The sequence below is a fragment of the Nomia melanderi genome, chromosome 12 (assembly GCF_051020985.1).
Source record: "Nomia melanderi isolate GNS246 chromosome 12, iyNomMela1, whole genome shotgun sequence".
NCBI lineage: Eukaryota > Metazoa > Arthropoda > Insecta > Hymenoptera > Halictidae > Nomia > Nomia melanderi.
Genome location: NC_135010.1, coordinates 4749578 through 4769056, shown reverse-complemented (window position 1 = coordinate 4769056; position 19479 = coordinate 4749578). Strand labels below are relative to the sequence as shown.

The 19479-nt window shown below is 36.4% G+C and overlaps 2 protein-coding genes across 7 annotated transcripts in view; one reads left to right on the top strand and one right to left on the bottom strand.

Moving 5' to 3' along the window:
• 5-HT2B (5-hydroxytryptamine receptor 2B) overlaps positions 1 to 19479 on the bottom strand; it is a 188148-nt gene that overhangs the window by 15639 nt on the left and 153030 nt on the right. For 5 of the 6 annotated variants that reach the window (XM_076372497.1, XM_076372500.1, XM_076372498.1 and 2 more), the window contains exon 5: positions 13805 to 14162. In XM_076372497.1, coding sequence (XP_076228612.1) covers positions 13805 to 14162 — 358 coding nt within the window. The remainder of the gene's footprint in view (positions 1 to 13804; positions 14163 to 19479) is intronic. The other variant, XM_076372502.1, reaches the window with a different exon arrangement.
• Rpn2 (Regulatory particle non-ATPase 2) overlaps positions 1 to 19479 on the top strand; it is a 148761-nt gene that overhangs the window by 111043 nt on the left and 18239 nt on the right. The window lies entirely within an intron of this gene.

Here is a 19479-nt window from a genome sequence, read left to right as displayed (position 1 = left end):
TTACTATAACAAGATCGCCCCATAAGTGATTCGATTTTATACTTCATTTCCTAAAGCGTTTAACGCTGTCTAAGAAATGGCATTAAGGAATTAATAGAGAAATAGAAAAATAAACGTTTATTATTATAAGAAACCCAAGTATTAACTTTCTATACTTTAGCATTAAAGAGCAATATTCTATATAGAATGACTCAATATCGTTTCCACAAACTATACGTAACAAAACAGAAATCCAAGATAATGGAAATCCAATAATAGTAAAATAAACGTTTATTATCAAAACCGAAACGTGTTAATTTTTCACGCTAAAAGCCAGTATAAAAAAAAGCTACATTATGGTATGATCCAATATAACTTCCACAAGCTGTGCATAACAGAACGTAGTAAAAACTCCAAGATAGCGGAAATAGCAGCGCGATTAGCGCGGTAACTTCGAAAAGCTTGCACAGAGAGAAATCGCAACTAGGCTGGAATTTATTCTTCGAGAGGATTGCCGGTCGTTCATCGAGGCAGGCGCGGCAGCAACAACCGCGTCGAGGAAGAATTAAGCCCCAAAGTGTTTCCCGGCACTTAGAGCCAAGAATGCGAGGGCAGCGGCGTGCCTTGCCTCGCAGAGGTGTCTGCGAGCGTGAGTGGCTTTAAAGACACTAGACGTCGGCGAAGATGTTATAAAATGTCGTTTCGAGATAGGTCGAGGGTTCAGGCCGCGTTCCCGGCGAGGAGATTGGCTATTTGTTACGCTCGCCGGTAGAAGTAGAAACGATATAAACGTGAAATTCATTCCGACGCCTTTCCACGGGACGAACCCGCGCCGCGGCGCTAATTAAAGCCGGGAAAGAAGAGCGAAGGAATCGCCGACGTCCGACGATTAACAATGTTTGAAGAGCTGCCTTCTCGCCGGAAGATGAAATTTATGGGATTTTTTTCGTTTCTCACTGCGCTGACCGACATTCTAATCCGAATCTACTAATTTTGATTTGTTCTTTGACTTTGAAGGGAAAGATCTTTGAAATGTGAGAGAAAAATTATTTTTGTATGGAATGTTATGATAGGATGAATGATAAATTGTATATTTGAATAGATTGTAATGGAATATTCTCATTCTGACATGGAGAAAGATATGGAAGGATTAATTGAAGATTTTTGGGAAACAGATTGATGGTCTTATTCATTGTTCTTTAATATTTGTTTTCTATTTGATGTTTTCATGGTTTTTCGAATGTCGGACAGATTTGAAGAATTTCTTTGCTACTGAGTCAAGGTAACTTTGACGGATTCAGATGAGAACCTCGGGAAGATGAATTTTTTGTCGACGGTTATTTTCAAGACGAATGGAAACAGCCACAGCTGCGTTACGAAATAATTCAAGGGGACAGTGATTTATCATGTTACATCATTAATATTCATTGAATTTTCGTGTCGAACTAGCTTATTGTGCTGTGTCAGTTACGAGAATTTATTTCAATAATAAACTAACACAATTTCTCTGGAAAATTATTCTCGTAACGAAGACAGAAACACGATAAATAATTAATATATTTTATAATAAATGTTGGAGCACTTTATATTGAATGAAATATTTCATGTTGTTATCGTTAGTACAAATAATTGGAATTTCTGATTTAAAAATATTTTTAAATAAATAAGAATTACAGATCAATTATTCGAGGCACTGTCAGTATAGAAACATTCTTAAGAAACTCAAAATGAATATTTAAAATAATTAGATTAATTTTCATATAAGAAATATCTGTATCATAACTTAACCACAGAAAAAGAATTCCCAAAAAAATGCTCTGTCAACGAATTTCATGTTTATATAAGGTATCTCATTTTAATCCACAAATGCAAGTGTTTCTGGAATTATTCGCCATTCAAAAAGTGCCTCAAATGCAACTTTTTCTATTTTGATGAGATTTCGACGTACATACGTTAAAACTTTTTTTAAAGGAATAACCTACTGCAAAATCATTACATTGTACTTAAAAAAATAACAGTAATCTTCATATCTCATACACACGTTCACCTAAAGACAAATTGTAAATGTACCAAATTACTGCTCTCTTAAAACAGAAAAAATTGCATTTAAGACATTTTTTAAATAACAATTAGTTCCATCGACAATTGCATTTATAGATTAAAATGAAACAGTCTATATACAAATCTTTCACTTCATTCATTTGTATCCAAGAATAATTATATTTTATCAGTATTATGAAAATTAAATTATAATTCTCAGGAATCAAAGAAATTCGAAAATTTCTAGCGAAATATTTAATTCCAATAGGCATCACTCAATGAACCGAATCGACGAGTCTTCGGTCGTTCGGCCGGAAATAATCGGCAAGGAACATTTTAATTAATTTGTCGAATCTTTCTTCCAGCTGGCCGCGTCCGCGTCATTTCAATTTCGCGTCCTAGGCAATCGAGCTAAGAATTTAGCGGAAGTACTTCGCGAACGAGCTCGAGATTTTGAAAGGCTTTTGAGAACCGCGGCGCAAAGCGTGTCGGAGCAAGCTACTTCCCCTCCCGCTCTCCTTTCTTGGTTTACGAGAAGCACTCGTTTACCTAAACATCCTTTGAATGCAGCGTTGGTCAAGGGAAAGTTGAAAATTAATGGTTTTATGGGTGGCAGCGTTCACAAGTTTATTCTTCTGTTCGACGAGCGAGACGGAGAATTTTTATAGTCTCTTACTGTTTTAGCATGGCGAAGAAAACTGGAGTTGTCCCAAAAGAGGTGGAAGCTGAGACAGATGGCTAAGCCCATCCCAGTCGCCTCTCGCGGTATTGGTTTCGCGTCTGTTCTTGAATATAATAGGATGTCAACCACTTGGACGATTAGTACTATTTACGAAATATGTACTCCATTTCAATATTACAGAGTCAGCTTGTATCTGTTCGAAAATCGGGTTTTTCAAGCTCGTTACGAACAACATGAAATACAGTCTTATCCTATTGATTCTTCAGTTCGATTTAGCGAGGAAGTCCGTCAAGTGCTCGCGGTAGTAACTCAGATTCCTGTTGCTACAGCAACTATTCTTGGTGCGATTGGAAAGATGTCTGGTCATGACATCTGGCATAGCTTTGTGCCACCTATTACAGAATCTTCTTCAATTGAAGAAGTTGTTCTGTATTTAACGCCTCAGAATATTCGAGGTGTGTTGGGCCGTTTATCTGCTCCTGGCACCGCACCTGAGTTGCGAGCATTCTTTAGAGCCCACAATCCTATCCCTGGGACTCGGTGGGATGGAGGAATTGAGAACTCCCTCCTTGTAAATGCGGAAGAAATCTGGCCGGCCAATCACGATGTTGACGCTCTTCAGAGAGACGTCCATTGTTACAACAACTTGTTGGCGCGAGTGAGTGGTAGACTGCTGAAGAGTTTTGTAGCTCGTATTCCATCAGGCGGATTAGCCACTAAAGCGGGATTGGTTAGCGCTGATCTCTACTCGATGGGATTGGAAGCTTCTTTTAGCTCACTAGCCTCAACAACACGTAAGACCAGACGGATGGACGGCGGTACTGATCAGTCCACCTCTGCTCAAGTTACGACCCACAGTTATCAGGGAGATCGCATTATCAGATTGACCACTGTACACCCAGTTTGGTCTATGAATTCTGACATCTCGTCTATGGAGATGCTCGTTGGCGCAGCGACGTTTGTAGGCGAACGTGCGGGTCCACTATCTTACGCACGACTTCAAGTCAACGAAAGCAAGTTTGCTCACATCGCACCAGGGACGATGTTAAATACGATCGTTGACGCTCCGAGACCAAAGGGGTGATCACCCTTAGACTGAAGGGCTAAACATCTGCCCTTCAAGAACGCCCGGACTTAAAATATTGGCGTGGACCTAGTCCTATAATTATTATAAACATGGCAACAATAGAGGTTATAAATTTCCTTTCATTGTAATATTTATTTCCTATTCAATGCAGTATATAAGTGAAAATATTAGTTTTTTAAATAATTTTGGTCACTTAATACTTTTATGATATGAGTAATTGCAAAATGAGGAAACTACAACCTGTCATTTTGTCTGGTACCTATGTGGTTCTAATATTAGCTGTAGAAATTTTAGTTTTGAAGTTTTTGTTTAAATCTCCTACTAACAATTACTAAAAGCTTATTATTTGTTTATCCTAGATTATATAAGAAACTTATTTATGATCACTTATTTTTCTGAGATTAATATTCATAAATTATTTTCAGTCGCTTGTCTTCGATCGTTATATTTTGTTTTAAATTAATTTATTGGCTAGTTGATCTCAAATAATTATAAAACCCATCTCTGATTTATAAATCAAGCAACAGAATGTTTAATTCGTAGAATAGAAAAACATCAGCAAATAGAATATTATAATCGTATAAAATGAAAGTTTCTATTTATTCTTAAAAAATAAAATAAAATAAGTATTACTACCAACGAACATTTAACGAATATAATTGACTTTTTTGCTAATTTTGATATGAACTTCTAGGAACCTTAAAGAATAAAATAAAAATTTTATGCATATAAAAACCAAAGATTCTGAATATATTGTTTTCTGTAAACTTTAATACGGAATTTAATACAAAATAATAAAATAGTGTTATTAGATCTTTCTCCATCTACAAAATTTTAATTTCAATTCTCTTTCGCCGTGGTGCTTACAACAATTGTCGATTAGCACGACAGCGTCATCATCATCGAACTGACCGATATCGGCGTCTCCTTTTCCCTCCAAGGACTTGCATTATCGGGGCAGTGATTCCAATGTTCTAAAAATTGGGTCGCGTATATACCGGAATTATAATATGTAGGCACAATGGCGCCATTTCGTTCGAAATCGGCCTTCGCCGGAAGTGTATCTCGGCCAGGCCTAATTAGCAACACGAGCCACGGGCAATTTTTTTTTATATTGGGTCGTACGATAACGAAACACCCTCGCGGGAACAAGAGCGCACGAAATAATTCAGTTCGAATCCGAGCATCAAGGAAAACGGCTAGCATGGAAATTATTTCGACGTATAATCGATGTATAATTGACGCGAACAAGCCGAGGAATTCCGAAAATGTCGATTTCTTCTTTTTATTTTACGGTTCATAATGGCGGCGGATTTCGATGTCGCGGAATATTTTATAATTTCATATCTTTACACCTTTCCTACAATGTTTGTAAAACATCTAAAAAAAAATGAGAAGACGTAGGATCGATAAAGATATAAAAGAAACCTATAAAGGTAAAAATTTCATTAGGGGTAGATATTAATTTGGTACTTTTCGCTTAATCAATTGGAAATCCATTTGAACATGAAATGGATTTCTCAGTTATTTTGGTATTTCGCATTTCTGCTTCGAAAATGGAATGAAATAGGTAATTTTATTTTAAAATGGCAACGAACACATTACTGCGTTCAGTAATTAGTTGACTGTGCATTTATTACATATTTGATTTCATGAAGTTGAATACCATTGCATTGAAATAGAATTTCATGTAATTTTTATATTATTTCGAATATATTAACATTTGTTATGAAGACACTAATTTCAGAAATGACATTAAAAAATGTAATATTATACAAATATTCACCCCTGAAGTCAATATGCATGAATATATATATATAAGATTTATCATTCAAAAAATATAGAATTCTATATCAAAAAATAAAATCAAAACCACTACATACCTTTTACATAAAAGGTAAACTTCTAACCGAATCATTTCAAAAATAAAATTTTAATATTAATTTAAAAATATATTTTTAATACACTCCCCACCAAAATAGTATATTAGCACAAAATTATTTGTATCCCATCATAAATCATGAAAAACATTTACTCAATTAAACGCATCGAAGATATACGTAATACCAATATTTGTCTTCAAATATATTTTATTTGATTCATTCAATATATCATTCTTCTTTCGTTCATATCACCAGTCACGAAACACTTAACCCAATAATTGTTCACGACAGCTGAATTACCGTGAATATTGGTGTGACATAATAGGCTGACTAACAATCCAAGACTTCCCACGAACCTTCCTTTCCCGATAATTCGATTAGTTACTCCGCGAAACCTCAAGTCGATATTACGCCCCTACGCGTACGGAAAGTTGTACGCGTCTCGAAATTCGGGGAAATGGCTGCGACGCGAATTAACCTAACTGTCTTTATACTTCATCGGGACACGTTCAACGTCTGCATACCACGAACATTTCGGCATCGTGAACTTCCAACGTCATTGACAGGGCGGTATCCTTTTCGCTAAGGGGCCAAAGGTTACGGGCAAGTACAGCGACCCAATACGGAGAAGTTACTCGGTGCCTTGTTCGAACATTTTGAGGGAACTGCAACGAGCGAAATTACCTTATTACGCGGCCGTTCATTGTCTACCGTCTAGCTCGGAATAATTGAAATAATATTTGAATAGTTGAAATAATATACGGATGTTTGAAGTCAGTGTTTAATTTTTATATTGACCCTTTGTACTTAGAGCTTTTCCTCGCTGACATTATCGCCAACTCGAAGGAATTTTAATAGGAAAAGCATAATAACATATAAATAAATGATATGAAAAGAAAAGTCATAGATCTATTTTACAATGTTTTATCGGTTATAAATATAAATGTTGTAATATATAAAATAAAAGTTTTCAGTTTGTAATGACCAATTTTAAATTGTCTTGTTTTGAAGCCCTCGAGGGCAAAAGTGATTATCAGAAAAATTAACCCCTTATGTATTATTTATTCATCATTAGAAATTTAGCTATAGAATATTTTGTCAGGCTTGTTACGAATATCTCAAAATGACATTCCAGTTCAAGTGAAACATATTTCTGTTATCAATTGTTATAAGTGTAACAATATTTGGCTTATGAACTTTAACTTATTATTTACTAATTAATTAATTGATGAAAGAAATCATAGATTAACACTAGTTAATACTAGAGCAACGCTAGAACAACCGATCATTTTATAATTATTCAGTTTTTAATTCCTTCAGGATGTTTAACGCTATTAAGATATCAATAGCTGTGAAATAAGAAAACTGAAACCCTTCGTTTTGAAATGATACTAATTCTTTCAACGATGAATTATTTATTTTTCCAGATAAACATGTAATCCTTCTTTGCTTTGATTTTTCGTTAAAACATACCCTAGACGCATTCGTCCTGCGTTTCACGAGTATACACTTCACTTTTAATTTTATTCCGCGCAAAACGAGACATTTTTCAAACTAAATTCCACAGTTAACAGGTTAAATATGAAAAATGAAAAGCCAAAGCTGTTCGAAACGATATTTCAAGCGTATCATTTAACGAACATAAATTTTAGCATTGGCTTGTAATATATTTGCGCGTGCTTACTCTGCCGGATCCTTTCTCGTTTAGTTGGTTGTCGGGTCGAGCCCCGAACAGTAACGAATAGCCAATCTCCGTGGCGGGAATAACGTCCCATCTGCGCCACGAATTCCCGACTTCTCGCTGGAAGACCACTTACGTGTCACCGGGGCTAGATCAGGAGATGACGGTGGCCCCGTGGTGTTGAACGGCGTCGAACCCGAATTGGAGCGGAAGCCGCGGAACTGGTGTAACGATCTAGGACGATGCCTTTTCCGGGAACGGTGTCCGCAGATTGAACAAGCTTGTCGCTGTCCTCGGATTGCGGTCGTGACTTCCAATTCTGGGGTGGGCACGGGCTGGTTTCATTGATATAAAATGACACCTTCGCGTAGACCGGCCATTGTTTTTCAATCTCTTGAGTAGCACTTTTTCGTTACCCGCAAAGCTGATGATTCTTTTATTATGATACTCGAACTGCTCATTTGGCCAACTGAACTTCACTTTTTGGATTGTTTAAGATTTCATCGTCGAAATGTTTCATTGGCTGTTCACCTTTCATATTTAAAATAAATTTCCTTATTATTGGGCGTGATACCAGGAAATAAAAATTCTATTGCCTACGCAAAACTTGCAGTAATAATAAAAGTTACTTCGCAGTTGTACTATTTCATACGTTTTACATATTCTTTCGATTGAAGCTATGCCTGTAATAATAAAGTAACGTACGTTCTATAATGATTATTTAAGTTTCTATTTACAGGGCAATTTTGAAAGTCATTGTACAAGTATTGCGTCATTTTTCTCCGGTTTTTGTTCTATGGAATTGATCGATTCGGCGAGTGAGCCATTCATTTAGATGTTTCGGTCGAAACAAGTAAGAGGTAGGAATTTTTTCAAAATTTGCCAAGAACTTCGTTCCGCCCGGAGTTTCCTAATTTCGCTAAATCGGAAGCCAGTCGTGCATGAGATATTCCCTCGCGTTGATTAAGCCGAGCACATCCGACGCGTCGGAACCCGTCGAAATTGATCGGATCTAGAGAACGTAGCCTAACCTGAACCAACGCTTCGAACGCGGTAAACCGGACGTGCCGAGACGAATCGAGCGAATCGAACACAAATTTCAGCTCCGCGATATATCGATAACGCGTTATCATTGGCTCTGTGTTACTGGCGGTTTGATTGCACTCAATAATGTCTGTTGTTATAGAGGACATTAGAGGCGTTTCATTTTATGGCTTACGATATTATCAGTTCCTGTATTTGTTCGCACTGCTTGGAGTTATATTTTTGAGATATAAAACTGTTAGATATCTGATAATTTTCAAAACATCGGGAGAACTGTTAGACATTTGTTTTCTCGAAGCTTTGAACATAGTCTGATATTAATTTCGAACAAAATAAGAAACTGTTAACCAAAGACTGTAAACTTATTAATAAGTTCGATTGCAAATATTGAGATAAGAATTTCTAAGTATTTAGTTACAATTCATTGCAAATATTGTCTTTATAGAAAACTATTACAAATAATAACATAAATTATACGCTCAATTAAATATAGGTAATTCTATACCTCCTCAATAACGAAAAGAGAACATTCAACAAAATCGAACTTATTTATGTTACAACCCTATAATAACTTTAACTACTAACATACACTGTGTCTCATTTAAGTCTCTTGATACCTTCAAAACCATCAATTATATTTCAAATATATTTTACACAAAATTTCTCATCTTTAACCACTCGCCTGATCTCTTCGTCAGCCATAATTAACCCAACTACTTTATCATCAATAATTTATTGAAAAGAGCAAAATTCTATTCATATCCTATTCTTGTATTTACTTTAAAGTATAATTATTAATAACAAACCAATAACATTTAATTTGAATTCACAAAAATTACTTAATATTTCATCTTTATTTGCAATGTTATAAATCCGTTCATCCAAGCATTCTCCTTCAAAATGAGACTGTTTCCGGTATCCGAGTCAGGCGAGCCCTCCATTATACGTCTGTTGTCTTTATTTTTGCCTCGTTATTTCGCCGGGACTCCAATTTACACTTGTCCTATTTCGAAGATGGAAACAGACAAGCGAAATTAGCCTCGTAGAATCGTGGAACGAGATCCGGTGATTGTTTTCCTAAAAATCCCGCATTCTCCGGATTCCGGAAGCTCCGATCTTCCAGGGAATTGTTCCTAACGCCCGGGCGTCGTTGAAGAGGGAGCGCGAAGCGTCCACGACAGTTGTTTGGGATTTGCGACTGAATGCTTCGCCGAGTCGAAGCAAATCCTTCCAGGTTGTCGAGTACCCGGCCTGGATTTTATAACATTCTCCCCTTTCCCCTTCGCGCCGTGGATACGATCTTCGGAAGCCGATTTTTTAAAGGGGATTCCCGGAATTTTAAAGCTCGCGGACTGGGCTAATCGCGTTTAAAAACTGCTGAGGCTACGGGAACTCGTGTTTACGCTAATATGTCGAAGCTCTGCGAAAGCAGCTTACGCAGATAAATCCTTGAGAATCGGATATTTTGCTGAATTATGATTTTTTTACGGTAAATTTATCGAATTCGTCGGTTTGATGAATAGTGAATTTTATAAACATTGTTTGGTAAAGTTTATGCTGATTTTGGTTGGTAATTATTGGAATATAATTAATTTTGTAGTTTTGAAGCTACGGTTTTTGAAGTTTATATAAATGGAGATTTTATTTTCCAGGGATTGTAGATTAAATGTATAACAGATATTTGTGAACCTAGTATTGAACAGCTTTAGTAATTGAGAAATAACATTTATTTGTTTAAATCTTCTTATACTGCTTCGTTAATTCACTTTATATTTTTATACGACAGTACAAGAGATACAAATGAAATTTCAATATAATGAAAATGTATTAACGAATTTCTCAGTTTTTCGTATTTGTTGCTTATAACGTAAAATGATGTCTTCCCGCAAACTGTTACCCAGCTGATTATCGTTCACACAAAATCACTTAATTTTGAAGAATTTTACTTCATTCTAAATAACAAGTAATTTTATATATGAATACCATATTTCAGTACATTAACATTTTAGTACCATAATTTCATTCATCACAAAAAATCGTTTTTATTCCACGTTTGCTCATTCAATATTATAAAATAAGAAGCTCATAAACCGCAGAAATATTAAAGTTCACTATATCCATCAAATCAAACATTGAAATGACAACTTTCACTCATTCAATCTTAGAAAATCAAGAAACTCGTAAGCTGCAGAAATATTCAAACTCACTGTATCCATCGAATGAAACACTGAAACCACAAAAATGGCTCTCAAAAATTAATATACAGTGAAACAAATAGACGAGCCCATAGAGAACAGTAATCAACGAACTTTTGTCCATCAATCATTGGAAGATCATAAACGGTCCCAATGTCTTCGTTGCAAACGGCTATCGAACTGTCGAGCTGTCGCGCGTGTCGGCTGGCTTTTATGACGCGGAGATAAAACCTTAATCAACATAGCGGAAAGAGCGTCCCAATTTCGATACGCGACCTCCCGACGGAAGTTATCAGGCTGGCTCGCGAATGTTTCGCGGAGCAGCCAATAAAACCGGCTTCGATCCGATATCGGCACCCGGTAGCCAATTTTCAGCCGGCATGTCGCGTTACCGAGACGGCTGGGAGATGGTGAAGACGCATGGCGCGGAAATATTCCGCGGTTGTCATAAATCTGTCGTGACTCGAAACTTCTTCCGCGCAACGGATCCTCCGAAGGTGTCTCCGATTTATATTTTTCCTAGTGAATTTCAGGGTAAATTACTCTACGAGCAAGAGAATACGAATTTTCTATCTGCGAAGGAGGCAGATTTTTTCGTGACATAAATATTTATTGAAGTCATTTGGAGAGACAAGGGAGACATGGGAACTGATTTGCTTTTCCTTGAGAATTATAGTAAATGAACAAAGAAATTAAGGAAAAATTATACTTGCCATGAGTGTATAGTGAATTTTGATATTCTTAGCTGTTTTGTTGATTGTTATAGGTTCATTTATTTAATTTAATGTCACTTGAGATTAAGTGGGCTTGTGATGAGTAAACTATGTTTTATTAAGATTAGCATTTGTTTTTCGAAACTTGAAATTTTGAATTTAGTAAATTGAGAATATTAACATTTGTTACTACTTTCGTTGTTCTGATCAGTATTAAATGGAGCATAAAGGTGAAAATGTTTCTCAAACTAAGACAAAAATTTATAGAACCAAGTAACATATTATTTATTTCTGTTACTTCAAGTACTTCCATAATTCTTACGATGGTTAATGAAAAACCATGAAACAAAGAGTTAACGCTGGAACTATCAACTAATATAATTAATTAGCCTGCAACTATACCTAGCATTTTTCACATAAGTTCCAAAACTACATCCACGGAAATCATTAAATCAATTTATTTACCATTCTCTCAAGAGAGTAGCATCGCTTCAATAATTCCAAACCAAAAAACCCAAATACAATAGTCCCAACATCAACACAAAATCGATCCACGAAAACCAAAATTACTTTCATGTCGTCAAATCTTGTGCCCTATAAATCTTCAAAATGATTAAAAATACGATTGGCAATGACAGCCATCTATGGATTCAGCCGGATAAAATTATAATCGTTACAAAGAAAATCGGATCTCAATCTCCATGACAATATTTATGAAATAAATTAATGTAGTTGTTCGTTACGTCCCGATCAATTGTACCGAACCGACGTGTTTACTTGTTGTCTTAGTTAAATAAAAACTGATTCATTAATCCACTATAAAACCAACAAGATGAAATCACGATGCGTACTCTCAACTAAGGACGCTTCGAGTCGATACGAGTTGCACCGCTAGCATCGAGATGTCCACGAATCGAAGCGCACCGGATACGTAGCCAGAAATATCCTCTAGCTGGGTGTAATCTCGCGTGACAGGTGTTTCTCGCACGGAGCACGGATCGACAGACGATCTCTGATCCCGCTGGTTGAATTTCTTTTCTGGGCGACGCGACGGCTCGCTATATTTTATTTTTCGGTCGTAACTCGCCGAGCACCGTGTTTCCGGTGAAATGGAACATCGCCGTCCCTCCGTATTCTCTTCGAGAGCCTGCAACGATTGAAACGTCGCGACTCTGTTCGTCGACCGGAAGACGATTTAACGGATAGAGGGTGTCTTTGCTTCGAAGTGAAAGCGGATCGCGGGGCGAATCGTTGCTCATCTAGAAATTCAAGCCGGTACACCGGTTCCATGAAACGCAACTTTCTTCAATAAATACGCACTAATTGCAGGCTAATGTAATACTGGTGTCATACCGGTATTTTTCGGTTTTATCTTCGTAATCCTTATAGAAACTGAAATACAGTGAACAGTGGATAATTGCAACACGAAAATGGCTGCCACGTATTCGTTCAAATTGTTTGCAGTAGAAAATTTAGCCATAGGAAAGACAGTACAAACGTAACAGTAATTACAATGTCTCTGTGAAACGTGTTTCTTGTAAGAATATCACCATCATACCATCATTTTCCCTTCAGACTCTACCTGATACCACCAGAGCTTATATTTTCGCTCTCAAATTTGCAACTTCTTCGCATGTTAAAGTTCAATATTTTCAAAGAAATGCCCTACGAAAACTGCATTATTTGAATAACAATAACGAATAAATAGTTAATCATTATTCAGTTATTTGTTATTTGAACCTTTGTAATATGAACCTTTATTCATTAATTATTGTTCGTCGTTTCTTATTCATATTCACAAATTAGTTTTATAACAAGCCGATGCCATTCTCGTTTCTCACGTTTCTACATGCAGCGTTGAGCAAAAGTTACTCAAGCTAACAAATAAAAACTGACGAACAAATTCAATTTACTTATTATCTACAAACAACGAATATATTAATTACTCGTTATTCACAAAAACACTCAAATTGTATGTATCCACCACACTTTTAATTCTCTATCTTAAAAAACTTTCCTCCAACGTCACATATAATAACACAAATCAGTCTTAAGCACAGTCATCCAAAGCAACGCTCAAAAAATTCCGAATAAATTCAATTTACTGATCATCCATAAATAATGAATTTATTAACACTAGAACCACCGTACCAGTGAAAATGACTGATTTACTTGTTCCTCAATGGTTGATACCTTAAAAGCATTGAATACCCAAAATAATTTCGAGCATAACTATTTCCACTCAAATACTCTGACAAATATCCAAAGAAACTGAAACTAATCTATTCTCACAATTTTTATACTTATTACATATCAATCATATCGAATGCTCGGCAGTTCTAATCTTAATTATCGATTATTCATAAATAACAATCACATTAAATTCATCCATCATTCTTCATTCGTCGCTTCAAAGAACTTTTACTCAAACACTGACTCTGGAGAAGTTGCCAATCTCGGAATCATTCGATTACCGCGCAATCATGGCTAAAACCCTTACCCGTGGCGGTAACTGCACCGATGCGACGGATGCTGTTGCTGGTGATGATGCTGCACCAAGTGCTGCGGGGTGGACCTCGGGGTGCCGGCCGGCGTCGGGCTCCCGGGGCTGCCGATCCCTTCGAGGCCCCTCGACAGTTTCAGCATCTCGGCGCCGAACGCGTGAAGGGCGGACATCGCCGAGGGCGGCAGCTCACTTTCCGGTAGCCAGAGCTCGTGCGAGTCCAGGGTCGTCAGTTCCGTATCGGTGGAGGTGCCGGACGTGTGTTGTGGCGTTCCACCGCTGCCACCCGAGCCCTTGTTCAGCAGGAATCGTTTCCAGGTGCCTCTCCTTTCGAGACCTACGAGCACGCGTCGAACTGAAGTTCGTTTTTCTTTTTATTTTTATTTTCCTTTAAACATAAGAAATCTAGTTGGTATGGATAAAGGTGTTTTGTTTGAAACATGTTTGCGAGTGTTTGGAAATAGGTTACTTGGTATTACTTATATTCAGGTAATACGGATTCTACAAAATTTCGTATTTCGGTATTTACACTGTAATAAGTAATGTTTGTATTTAATATTTTATAGTGATTAAGTAATATTCGTATAGTAATTGTTAATCACTGATTAATGATTAATTTATAATAATTATTAATAATTAAGTATTTATTCTTATATTAATTGTTGTATTTTGGAGTATACGAAGCCATTCATTTGCCAAAGTAGTAAATTTCGTGAAACGAAAAATAAAATTTCATTAAATTACGCACGCGAAGGATTAAACGTTTCAGTGGCAAAATTTGAGAAAACTCGAAAAGTGAAGTTGATCACTTTGACCTTTGAATAAATCAGATATCAATTTTGGAATGAAAATTTAAAAAATTTCATTTAGTTTCATCCTGTTTTTAATTTAATACAATCATTTTCAGAGGAGATAGGGTTTTACGTAATTTTCGTTTCTTTCACAATTTCTCTGCGGAATCATGAATTCATAATTAACTTAATGTTAACGTACCGAATTCGTAGAACAACAAAGCTGAAGGTACAATACAAACGAAGTACTAAATTTACATTCCTGTAATTTCCTCGCCACATTGTTCTAAAATTATTAAACAGACGAAGACGCAGATAGCTCGGCTGTTTTATTTCGGAATTCAAAACGCATTTCCGCGCTGATTGCATTTCAAGTGCCGGCAGAGCTACTGTGGAGCTCATCAGCTTTATTTCCCTGGGCTGTTTATATAAATGCTGCCGCGTCGTTTTTTCTCTGCTCTTTGATTCTCCCCTAGATTACCTGACACTAGCACCTGCCTCAATTTTCGAGATAGATACAACGAATGATCGACGTTTTCGTTCCAGCATTCTGTGTCTGGCAGAAAACAGACCTTGATCCTCTGTTTCTATTAACTTCTTCAACATAATACCAATTATTTCAGAAACTCTCTATTAAAACATCCACTTAATGGTTAAAATAAATACTATCGAACTAACGAATATTTATGAAAATGTACATTTTCATTTACCATCGAACAATCTATGAAACTTGGAACAAGTAAACAATTATTTCTTAAAGAATATTTCATCAAAGTAAAATCTGAAGTCTAAAGTCTTAATTTTTATTAAATACTTAATTTCATTTTATCAATTCTGTCACTACTATCATACTATTATTATACTATTACACCGTTATTATTACTATTAATTCTTATTGATCATCATTTCTCAACAAATCCAGATAAAAACAAGCATTCACTTCTTTCTTTTCGTTTCGTTGGCATTTAAACAACTGTTCCCAGCGAGGATACATATTTCTCTGAATTCAGTGACAAAATTCGGTGATTCTCATTTTCGAAAATAGACGTTCCATGAATGCGTTCCTGTGGAGCGTAAAGTCACGGTGGTTAGGAGACAAAAGGCACAACCGAAGGGCCTCGGTGTTCTTCCGGGACCAACATTTCTGTGAAACTATGGGCTCGCGGTTGTAACCGAGCCCATTAAGTACTAGACGGCGCTGCATCCCCGACGAGCTTCCGCCGTAATGCGCGGTCTGTTCATTAAGTTTCGGTATTTACGCGGCGCTGTTGCAATCTCTGATAAATTGCCGAAATTCTCGAAATCTTCGGCGCCGACTTCGGCACGGCGCGTTCGCTGTAAGCTAATCGGCTGCTGTTTAGTCACGTGGGAACACGACAGAAGTTACTTAACCGTTTAACACGTTGCACGTCGGAAATGACACACTTGTTTTTTTTACGTGTTAACACGTAGTAGGATGGGAAACAAGAAGTTTCGTTGCATTTAACGAATATTATATTTTATCGGAACTGATTATTCGTTTAAAATGTATCAAGTAACTTTTTTGTCTTTTTGATTTATTTGTCGGTTTAGGTAAAAAAATAGGATTAATAGTTGTTTATTTATAAACCGTTCTGATTTATTAGGAAATCGTAATTGATTATATCTATTAAATTTGTGTGAGAAATCAGTGCGAGCAGTTTATTGAGTCTTTTTTATCAATAGTATAAGCTATAATAATACTGATCTTTATAACGATAAATTAGTTTTTTTAATAAACGTGCAATTTTCACTTCAATTTAGTTTTTCATTAAAATGTATCATAGGTATACTTGCTTTGTTTTTGACGTATATACTCGTCACTGCTTGGTTTTAATTCCACGCCCCACGCGAGATTTTTGAAACTAAATCATACGGTCAACAGTTTACTCGTACTCTTATCGGCAGTCTTATACCTGTTACAAGTAATGATTAATAATAGAAAAGTAATATTTAATTTATATTTAAAAAATATTGTTGGTTTTACAATGGAATAATGAATCAGTTCTTATTTAACTAAGACAATAAATAAACACGTATGTTCGGTACAATTACAATTGATCAGGACGTAATGAACAACTACATTAACTTGCTTCATAAATGTTGTTATGAAAATGAAAATTCGTTTTCCTTTTTAATCGATTATAATTTTATCAGTCGAATCCATAGATGACTGCCATTGCCAATTCTATTTCTAATAAATATAAATAACACCTAGATTCTTTAAATTCAACTCGAAATTTTCGTCACGAGCCGGACACGATATCGTAGGTGAAGGGGTTAAAATCCGATCTGAGGGATTAAGAAGACAGCAATCGTGGAACACCGTGTTCTCCATTTCGGTCTGATTTATGGCTGCAGGTGTACACGCCCCTTCCGCATCCCCGTCCCCGTCAATTAATTTCGCCGAACGATCGCCCGCCGAAACCGGCCTTTTTAACATACCGTGTCACGAGCGCCGACTTCCGCGTAATTTGCATGTCGCTCCCGTGGCGTGCCGTGAGCGGTGCCCGTCGCGAAATTTCTTGTCATTGCTGGCGAATGGGCGTCGCTGGGTGCCAAAGGAAGAGATAAGAGGCCGGTGGCATCCAATGAACAAGAAAAATGTCACGGGGAACGATGGATCGTCGAATTTGCCGGTCGTTTTTCCTTTTCGTCTTTTTTCTTTTAATCCACCGCGGTGGATGATTGAAAATGATCGGTCCTTCTAGACGGAAGATAAACGAGTCGGCCATTTTACTCGGTAATTGAATTGTTATGGTGTCCGGCAGTTTGTACGAATTTGTAACATGAGTTCTGAGGTTGTGAGGCTTTCAGGTGTGGGATGATGATTGTTTGAATTTTTAGGAATTCATTTTGAAGATTGTTGGGAGCAGAGAGGTTTTGGTATTTGGGTGATTTTTATTTGGACATTATAGGAAGAGTAATTCTTATTTTTCTAAATTGTTCAACTGCTATGTTTTCTTTTTAACCCTCTATGGGCTGAGTTTTTTGATGCTGTAACCAAATTTATGCAGTATGAAATTAATAAATATCGACCTATAAATACAAGTTAACGATGTATTCAATAGTTTTAATAATTTTATTAAAACGAATATGTTTTGTAATTTTAATGTTACGACAACGTTGAACGGTTACGCCTGTAAGTATGAAGGTTTAAGTTGATTAATTATTTAATTTCTTTATCGTTTTGCGATGGAAAATTAAATAAATCAATTTAATTATGCTCATGTGTGGTTTCAAAGTTACATGGGCCTATAGAGGGTTAATATTTATTGCTATTAGGAATGATGATCATATTAATGTCAAATTGGCGACTTTTATACATTCTTCATCAACTCAGAATTTATAATTTTAAAAAATGACCAAACCAGTTAGGCTATGTCAAAACTCGAATGGTTTATATCAATAACTCAATAAATATTTCCAGTTTCTTTATACATGTGTTAAATTAGGTATTTTCTATAAACGAACTTAATTATTTCTCTTCATTAACCCCTTGTTCTATGATTTCTTTCTGAACTGTTATTCTATATCAACGCGTGCTTTGAAGTATAATCATTGATAACAAAGGAATAATCTGTAATTTCCATGCAAACACATTGAATAACATTCACGTTTCTTAAATACTAATTTGAAATCTTCATAAGTTTTCACGATATCCTAGTACAAGGGGTGAATATTCACCAACAAGAAAATAAAAGAACTTACAACCCAGAAATATCAATCACAAACAAAACAATAAACATCTCAAATAAAAAAAACCAACCCCATTCAACTCCATCCTCAAAATTCCAACCATCCTTGAATATTTTCCACCCCAACACCTCCGCAATCACATCGCGTCCAATAAAAGACACTAAAACCTCAAACCCGAAGTGAATTTGAATTTCATCGTCGCACACACGACTAGCGGATCATCGTCTCCGTAATCCGAATCAAATTCCGCCGATTCGTAGTCCTTAGAATTGTAAAACGCCGAAAGATAAACGAGTCCGGGATACCGGCGGCACGTGAACCGTCCGAAGAATTGGAAATTCAACACGGTCGAGCGGTAACGGTAATCTTTATTTCAACTTTCGCGGCACGTGGGCCATTTCGGTCGGCGGCCGACGACTGGACGATTAAACGCGCGTTAACCGTCGAAATCGCGGAACGATCACGGTCGAACGATCACGAAATTTCTTGTAATTACGATCGACTGGCCGACGCGACTCGGCGATCGTGGTGGGCGGGTAGAAGAGAACCTAGCCACCCAACCCCGATCGACGATAAAAAGCTGCTCGAGTCCGTTGTGAATTATAGACGCGATGAATCACCGGTAAATTTCAGAGGGCCGACCCGTTCGCCGAATAAAACATCCTCGATCTCTTTCCTTTTCGCTGCGTTTTTGCGCCGCGGAAGGAAGAGATTTCCTTGATTCGCGACTGCCGTGCAATTTCCATGCAATCGGCGGGATCTCTGTTACTTTGAATGTCTTCTTTAACACTAAACGTACCGCGACTGGCGAAACGACCGGTTTTTAAAATTGATTGGAAATTTCGCGTTTTCTTTCATTCATTTAACTTTATACCAATATCTATATTATTGAATTAATCAGTTTCTTAATTTTTATGTTTTATATTTAATTATGTAGAAGTTATTATTACCAAAAACGCTGGAATTATAATATATAAGTATATATTAAAATATAATTAATAATTGTGGAAAATTGTATGAAAAGTTGAGTGTTAAAGAAAGATAAATTGCTATGACACGAAACATTGCATACTATAATTATATATTTCAAAATACATGTTTAAATTACGTATTTGAAATTAATGAAATCAATTAAATATTATAGTATTTTCTGCATAACGATCC